Source organism: Mus caroli, unplaced genomic scaffold (genome assembly GCF_978045245.1).
Source record: "Mus caroli unplaced genomic scaffold, Mus_caroli_1 scaffold_12, whole genome shotgun sequence".
Lineage (NCBI taxonomy): Eukaryota > Metazoa > Chordata > Mammalia > Rodentia > Muridae > Mus > Mus caroli.
Genome location: NW_028227267.1, coordinates 53,035,304 through 53,043,833, shown reverse-complemented (window position 1 = coordinate 53,043,833; position 8,530 = coordinate 53,035,304). Strand labels below are relative to the sequence as shown.

General features: G+C 43.6%; 1 protein-coding gene across 1 annotated transcript; it reads right to left on the bottom strand.

Annotated features, from left to right (window-relative positions):
* Window positions 1–2,900: 2,900 nt before the first annotated feature.
* LOC147001881 (uncharacterized) lies at window positions 2,901–5,821 on the bottom strand. The gene is made up of 4 exons (XM_085828860.1): window positions 5,756–5,821; window positions 4,274–4,361; window positions 3,498–3,806; window positions 2,901–3,196 (listed from the first exon to the last, which is right to left on the bottom strand). Exons 1-4 carry the CDS (start codon window positions 5,819–5,821, stop codon window positions 2,901–2,903), a joined length of 759 nt encoding a protein of 252 aa, XP_085684986.1.
* Window positions 5,822–8,530: the final 2,709 nt, after the last annotated feature.

Sequence of the window (8,530 nt, the reverse complement as noted above, 5' to 3'; positions counted from 1 at the left end):
ATCCTGAAGCAAAACTTTCTGAGGAGTTCTGGAGCCAAGATGGCTACTGCAGATCCTGAAGCAAAAACCTCCCGAGCCAGGTGGACCCTTGTCCTCTGGCCGGGAGGTGGCCGGATGTCTGAAGCCCGAAAATGGCGCTGCCTCAGAAGCTCTGTGGCTCTTGCCTGTCCCTGAAGCTGTTAGCTTCTGTAGTCCACACTCTCACCTGTACAGGCTACTTTTTGCCGAGTCCAGGAACCAAGGTGGCTCCCGCTGATACTGGGTCAAAATCCTCACTGAGGTGAAATATTCTCAGTGTTGTTTTCTCAGAGCACTAAGTGTTCTTTTCTGGGAGCACTAAGAAGCTGTGTTCCAGAGATTGCGAAGACTGTAACCCATGCTGTAGCTGGAGTTGGTAATTGCTGAGAATAATCCAGGTGGTACTGGTTTTTAAGATATGAAGGGGTTGTGGAGAACAGCTGATCCTTGGCTCTCAGAGAGACCAGGGAAGGCCCTTTGTTGTTTTTGTTGTTGTTTTCTTTTTGTTTTGTAGTTTGTTTATTTTTAATTGTTTTTTCTTTTTCTTTCATATAAAATGCATCAATTTATTTTCATCCCAAAGGCTGGTCCCCTCCAAATCTCACCTTGATGACTGAGTGGGTGGACCCCTTGGGTGTTACCTCTAACCTGGTCCATAGAGTCTATGCAAATTTAGGATCATCCTCTCCATTTGAGGCTAGACAAGGCAGCCCTATGCTACTTATGACCCTGAGGCCTCATATCATTGAATGCATGCTCTTTGTTTGGTAGGTCACACTTTAGGTGTTCCCAGGTGTCCACGTTAGATGAGACTGTGGGGTTGCCATAGCCTTGCACACCTAGGGAAGGCTGTGTGAAGGTGCGCCCTACTTGCAGTTGATAACTTAGGACTGAAGTAGTCATGCAAAGATTTAGTGATTAGGTATATTGAAGGGTGCCATTGAAATGCTATTGGAGAAGCCTAAATGTAGTAGAAGTTCCCAGTCTGTTGGAGATGCCAATACCGAAGGATGAACAACAAAAATAGCAGCAAGGGAGTGTCATCCCCCAAAGTGTAGATTACTATAAAGGGCAGAGATGAAGAAGTGACACAAGCCCTATGGAGAGCCCAGATGATCATGTGTGGATCCCAGACATTGGAATAAGAAGCTTCAACTTATAGTTACCTTGGAGACTCGAAGATATTAGAGAGACCAGAGGCATAGATAAACGGCTCAGCAAAGCTGGTAACAAAGACCAGGATCATCGAAAGAAAAATATGTGGGTTGCAGTCAAGAAAGATGAAAGGGGTTGCAGATATGAAGAGCATTGAAAACAGACAAGGAGATACAGAGTTTGGAGTTTGCACAGATGAATTTATATCTTGCTTTGGTTCAGTATTTCTTCACTGTAACTTATTCAAGTAGGAATATTTATTCTGTGATGTTGGAGGTACATGATCTGCTTTGTGATTTTGATTTTATACAGCACTACACTTAAGTCATTGAATGAACATTAAACCACATATCCAAATTATGTCCTTTCAAATTTTTTGAGAGTGTTATAGGGTATGGGGACTTTGTCAGTTGGACTGCATATTTTAGCATTATGCTATAGCTAGGTATTGCCCATAGAATCATGTGTTTCAAAAAGGGGCCAGAGAGAGGAATGTGGTGGTTTGTGAATGCTTGGCTCACAGACTGGCCTTGGTACCCCTTTGGAAGCTTCATCAACTCAAAACACATCTCCCCCCAAAAACAGAAGGCCTCTGCTCTAACCTCAGTTAGTGCATACACTTCCTAGGGAGGGTGATACCATGCAGGCAATGGAGAACTTCCTTCTTTTCTGGCCTTCTTGTAGACCTCTATGTATGTCTCAGAAGGGAGCCTGGCATTCACACCAAAAGAGATTACGAAGGCTGGATTTTGTTCCTCAGATAACTAGGTCAGAAGTAGAACTTCCTGCTCCAAGGACTTTTGCTAAATTCATCAAAAGGGTGCCTAGACATTTGAAACTTTAGTTAATTCTACCTGGAATCAAGTTGAAGGCAATCACAGTGTTAACCTGACTGAGAGTTCTATCACACTATGTCATGATTCATTTAAAAATAAACACTTTATGGATCTTAATGAGACTTAGAGTGATATAAGTGTACAAGGTGGAATGTCAAATGCAACAAAAGATAGATAGTACATAGATAGATAGATAGATAGATAGATAGATAGATAGATAGATAGATAGATAGATAGATAGATAGATATAGGGAGATCGAGAGAGAGAGAGATCAAGATAGATAGTTGGTAGACAGATATATGTACCTGTGAATCACCAGGCCATGATTAGAACTAAAATAACAATCCTTTTCTACCTATATATGAGATAAAAAATGAGGTTGGTGGCAATGTCCCTTGACAGACATTCTCTTTAGAATCTGAAACTTAAATATTTAGATAAGTTTCATATCCTCTCAATTGATATTGCATCTACCAGCCACGTAGAACTCAAATTAAAACCCAATGTCCCTGTGTTCTCAAGAAATGGGAGTCTGTGGATCACTGATCAGGAATTCTCCATCGAGAGGGACAGAGAATGAAAGAGCTGCTGAGCTGCTGTCTAGGAAGTAGAGAGAGTTGCAGACTCAGGGTCAAGAATCTTATGAAAGTGGAGGGTAGACAACAGGTATCAGGTACCCACAAAATGAACCTCACCATGAACTACCACATCCCCCACACACACTCATGTCCCCTACTAAAGTGAGAAGAATTCAACATGAAAAGAGTTATGTCAAAATAATTTATTTGAATTCACATTTCCTTTACAATAAGATAGAGAAATCAAGTATCCATACAGTGTTTTATGATTCTGAGGGGTTTTTAGAGGAAAAGAAAAGTCCCCACATGTCTTCACTGAGGACTTGAGCTGTCATCAGGAGGTGACCTTGGCAGCAGAAGGTTGGTGTCTACAGGTATAGAGGCAGGAAGTACATGTTGAACTGGGAATGGATAGGTAGCATTCCAGACGACCGATCTGGGAACCAGGGAATCCTGACTGGACATCATTGTTGATGGGTTCCCAGGAAGCTGTCCAGAAGATGCAAACATGCCATAATCCCAAGGCTGGTATACTGGAGATGGCATCACCATTGGAGGTTGAGTGCTCCAGGAAGGCATGGGGTAACCAGACCAATCAAACAGAGCACCTGAGTAGGGAAGAAAAAGAGAGAGAGAGCATGAACATGGCACCCTCACTCTCCCTGAGTCACTCTAAGTAATTGCCTGTCCTCTGGGTCAGAGTCAACTATGAACAAGTCCAAATTCCATTGCCTTGAGGTGACAGAGGGAGTTAGACAGTGGAGGCCAGAATTTGTGTTGTGGGCAGCAACACAGCCCTGTGGGAATGGGGCTTCATTCCATAGTCTGTTCAGCTCTGACCTCAAGAAGGCCAGGCCATCTGATGCCACCACTTACAGTAGCCCAAGTGTCTATGCAGAAGAGACTCACCTGGAACATAGCCTCCAGGGGATATAGGGTGGCCTAAGATGTCATGTAGGATAAAATGAAAAGGAGAATACAAGGGGCCAGCCCGGGGCCTCTCATTACAAAGTTGTGTGTACAAGTGCTTCATCTTCACCATCACATCAAGGCAGCTCTTCTTTCTCTTCCTCAGACCCCGATTAGAGAGGCGCCTGCTAAGGGACTTGGCCTTCTCATCCATTTTATTGCCTGTGTCTCCGAGTTCATATTCAACCCTTGCCCACTCTTCCAGCATGATCTTGATTTCAGACTCAATCCACGGGCTATCACAAGGACCTGCGAGGCAAAGAGGGATGTGGTGAGGATATCAAAGGTAACACACAGGACCATGTCAACTTTGGTTAGGGGTTTTCTCTGCATACTAATGGGCCAACAATGGCTTCCCTCACTTATCAAGTGGTTATGAACACAGTCTTACCAGCCCTGTTACAGCACCTAGCCTGCTCTTCACAGCAAGAAGTGCACTCATCAGGAAAGCATAGGCTCTGCAGAGTTAGGGAAGGTTTGGTCCCAGAATACAATGGGATCCACAGCATTCGTGCTACCAGGGAATGATGGAGCTACAAAGATTCATAAAGACATCCACAACAGGGAAACACGCAGAGCCTTCTGGGACAAGATCATGAATCAGGGACCAGTGAGTGCCAGTCTATCCTTGCCACACATGTCCCATTCCGGGCTCTTTCATCTATTCCAAGTCACAGAGCAAGGGAATAGAAGAGCAGTGATTTCACTCTGAATACCTGAGGAACTTTGGCCTTCCTGCCTCAGCATAGTTCTCCTATTGGGTTCTTGGTCATTTTTCACACTTTGGACTTGGTTGTCTTCTCTCTGGGCACAAAGAAAAAAATTAAATATTAAAACAGGTTTCAAGGTACAGGAATCCCTGTTCCCCAGCTCTGAATGGACTCAGGTAGCAGCCTCCTGCTGCATAAGCTAAAACAATGGACCCTTCCTTCCTCATTCACAGATGCTGGTCCATTCTCCTCTAATGGGAAAGCTGACCTGTGAAGTTAATCCAAAGAGAATCGAGAGTGCCCAGGGCAGGAGCCCTTGATCAAGTGGAGGAAAGAAACTGAAGCACCTCTCCTTTGAGAAGACCAGAGCCACTCACTCTCTCCAGTTCACATTCTTACCATTTTCTGCAGGGGAAAAAATTCCCTTTCAAAATCTAATCAACACCAGCAGTGCTTCAGACACAATAAGATATCAGGAAAACGGTGTAAAACTCCATTTTTTCCATCCTATGTCACACAACATGGGTGTCAGACAGGTGGCCATAATGCCATTCACTCCTAAGAGGAACAGGGATTCCCAGAAACTTAGCATCATTCTTGGCTACATGGTTGGTTGTGGGCTAAAACCTAGAAACCCAAGGACAGAATAAATCTAGTTGATGTATCTCTGCAATTTACAGACATGGGTTCAAATTTGAGTTAACTAACAATATTTAGGTATATATCGAGGCACAAATATCCCAGTTGTCCTACAGAAAATAGTAGTAAAGTTAATTGCCCCCAACTCACCTGCATTTTCTCTCCTTAGCTTCCTTTCCTGAACACAATGAGGAAACTAGGGTCCACTGTTTCCCGGTGTTCAAAAGACTCTGGGGTGCATAGAGAGCTCTGCTTACTTCCCTGGACTATGGCAAGTCTGAGAATCCTGTGCAAATGTGGTCCTTTATAAAGCTCTTCAGTTTAAGTGAATCTGACCCACCCAACCTGTATGTTTAGGGTGGCTTTACCTGGCGCCTTTAATCTCAGCTCCCATGCTGAGGGAAGAAACAAGCTCATGAGTAGGATCTCCTAGGCTACATAGCAGGACCCCTCAGTCTCCACTGAAAATGACCAAAGAAACAAAGTGACAACTAGGCCAATTAGCTTAAGTTCTTTTTATGAGACAGAGTTTATTTACCTAGTCCTGGGCATTCTTCTTTTTCTTTTCCAAGACAGGGTTTCTCTGTATAGCCCTGGCTGTCCAGGAACTCACTCTGTAGACCAGGCTGGACTTGAAATCAGAAATCAGCCTGCCTCTGCCTCTGCCTCCCAAGTACTGGAATTAAAGGTGTGTGCCCCCACTGCCGGCCTGGGCATTCTTCAACTCACTAGAGAAAAGACCAAACTCTGGTGTCTGATACACCGATCTGTGGTACACTGCCTATAGCTTCCTATCTCTTGTACTGGGATCTAAAGTAAGGCCCAGACATTAACACATTTACTAAATACCTTCTTAGGTGTCTTGCCTTCTGCTTCTGGATGAAGGCATAGGATTCTCAGGTGCTGCACCACCATGTCTCCCTACAGGCTGCCATGATTGCTCCCTTATGATATGGGGCTGAACTTCAGAACCCCTATGTCATTCCCAATTGAATGTTGTCTTTCCTAAGAGTTGTTGGACATGGAGTCTCTAAAGCAATGGGAAACCAAGGTCAGGCAGAAGTTGGTACCAGGACTGACTTACTGCTGTCATAGACCTGAACACGTTTTGATTTAAAGGAATGTGGATTTGGGGACTTTGTGTCAGGAAAGCCATGAAAGGCCTTTAGTGGAGCTGGATGGGTCATTCTAGGAGGGACATGGGTGTCATTGATGCTGAGGGTGAATTGAACCGTGGGTGCAGGGCTCAAGAGGTTTGTTTCAGAGGAGAAGAATGTTAGTATGTGGCCTAGAGACAGGTTTTCCAATATTTGGTGGAAACTATGGCTGCTTTTTGCCCTTGTCTGAAGAGTCTGTGTGAGGCTAAGGTAAAAAGTCAGATTATTTGCAATGGCAACGGAAGTCTTTAAAAGTATTTCAAAGAATAGACTTTGTTTTTTGGTTTACAGTGATCAGGACCACAAGGACAAACATAACAATCATGAAACTGTAAATGAAACTGAAATTAAAACAAACAAACAAACTATATTTCAAAGCCAAACAGATCTTTGAGTTCATGATTAGCCTGGCTCATTCAAAGCTCTAGGTGAAAAATAGTTTAAGTGCAGGCGTGGTGGTGCACACCTTTAATCCCAAGACTCAGGGGACAGAGGCCTGTGTATAGCTCAATTTAAGGTTGTCTACAGATTAAGCTCCAGGAGAGCCAAGCATAGGCAATGAATGAAATCACTGAACACTGAAAGCTGGTAAAGTTGGAATAGAACATGGGATGCCATGTCCCAGTACACCAAGCAGTAGAACTCTGCAGGTTTGACCAAGTACAAATTAGGCATCAAGTATATTGCAACCAATTATTAAAATGGGTTCAAACTCGACTCTAACCTGCCATCCCCAAATGTACTTGAAGAGAAAAGTTATTAGTATATGGGGGAAATGGACTTGTTCATCCATACTTTTTGGGAGGCAAGCTCAATCTTTGAAAGCAGTTCAGTCCTATAGCAAACCACAAATAGGATACAGTTGTTTCAGACCAGTCCTCCAGGCAGGCAGATATCACATACGAACCAGCAGCTTCAGACCCTTCTATACTCAGACACAAAAGGCACAAACCAAAAGCTACAATCCAGTCAGGAAGAAACAGACAGATATGACAACTGGCCTGAGGAGAGCCCACAAAGCAGAAATCTGATGCAGGAATCTAGGCAGCATTTCTTGGATGAGAATTTCTCAATGGTAGCTTTACCACATGTAATAATAACTCAATGTCCCTAAGTAAGGCAAACCAATATTGTGTGTACTTAGGAAGAATAGTGATTCAGAGAAAACCAAACCACTGCTCAGTGCTCATCCCCCTAATACTTGTATGGTCATTTTATACAAGGACATAACAGGCCCTTTCATGTGTTTGCTATATCAAACATCCTTTCACCTGTGTCTGCTTCACCAAAACATCCTTTCACCTATGTCTCCTGGGGGAGACATCCTTTCACATCCATACCTAAAGAAAGCACCCTTGCACAGCACTAACTTTGCAAAGAAACTAGGAGTTTCTACTTCAATGTGGCTCTAGCTTTTGAATCAGGAATAGAAGAGGTTAGTGGGACAATTAATGCTGGTTAAATAGAGCATAGAAATTAGAGGGTATTATAAAGAGACCACCATCACTGAGGTGAAATGGTCTCAGTGTTGTTTTCTGGGAGCACGAAGTGTTGTTTTCTGGGAGCACTAAGAAGCTGTGTTCCAGAGATTGCTAAGATTGTAACCCATGCTGTAGCTGGACTTGGTAATCACTGAGAATCCTCCAGATTATACTGGATTTTAAGATATGAAGGGGTTGTGGAGAGCAGCTGAGCCTTGGCTCTCAGAAAGACCAGGGAAGGCCCTTTGTTGTTTTTGTTGTTGTTTTCTTTTTGTTTTGTAGTTTGTTTATTTTTAATTTTTTTCTTTTTCTTTCATATAAAATGCATCAATTTATTTTCACCCCAAAGGCTGGCCCTCTCCAAATCTCACCTTGATCTCTGAGTGGGTGTACCCCTTGGGTGTTACCTCTAACCTGGTCCATAGTGTCTTTGCAAGTTTAGGATCATCTGCTCCCACTGAGGCTAGACAAGGCAGCCCTATGCTACTTATGTGCCTGAGGCCTCAGATCGTTGCATGCATGCTCTTTGTTTGGTAGGTCAGACTTTAGGTGTTCCCAGGTGTCCAGGTTAGATGTGACTGTGGGGTTGCCACAGCCTTCCGCACCTAGGGAAGGCTGTGTGTGAAGGTGCAGCCCTACTGCAGTTGATAACTTAGGACTGAAGTAGTCATGCAAAGATTTAGTGATTAGGTATATTGAAGGGTGCCTTTGAAAGGTTATTGGTGAAGCCTCCATGTAGTAGAAGTTCCCAGTCTTTTGGAGATGCCAATACCGAGGGATGAACAACAAAAATAGCAGCAAGGGAGTGTCATCCCCCAAAGCGTAGATTACTATAAAGAGCAGCGATGAAGAAGTGACACAAGCCCTATGGAGAACCCAGATGATCATGTGTGGATCCCAGACATTGGAACAAGAAGCTTCAACTTATGGTTACCTTGGAGTTTCGAGGATATTAGAAAGACCAGAGGCATAGATAAATGGCTCAG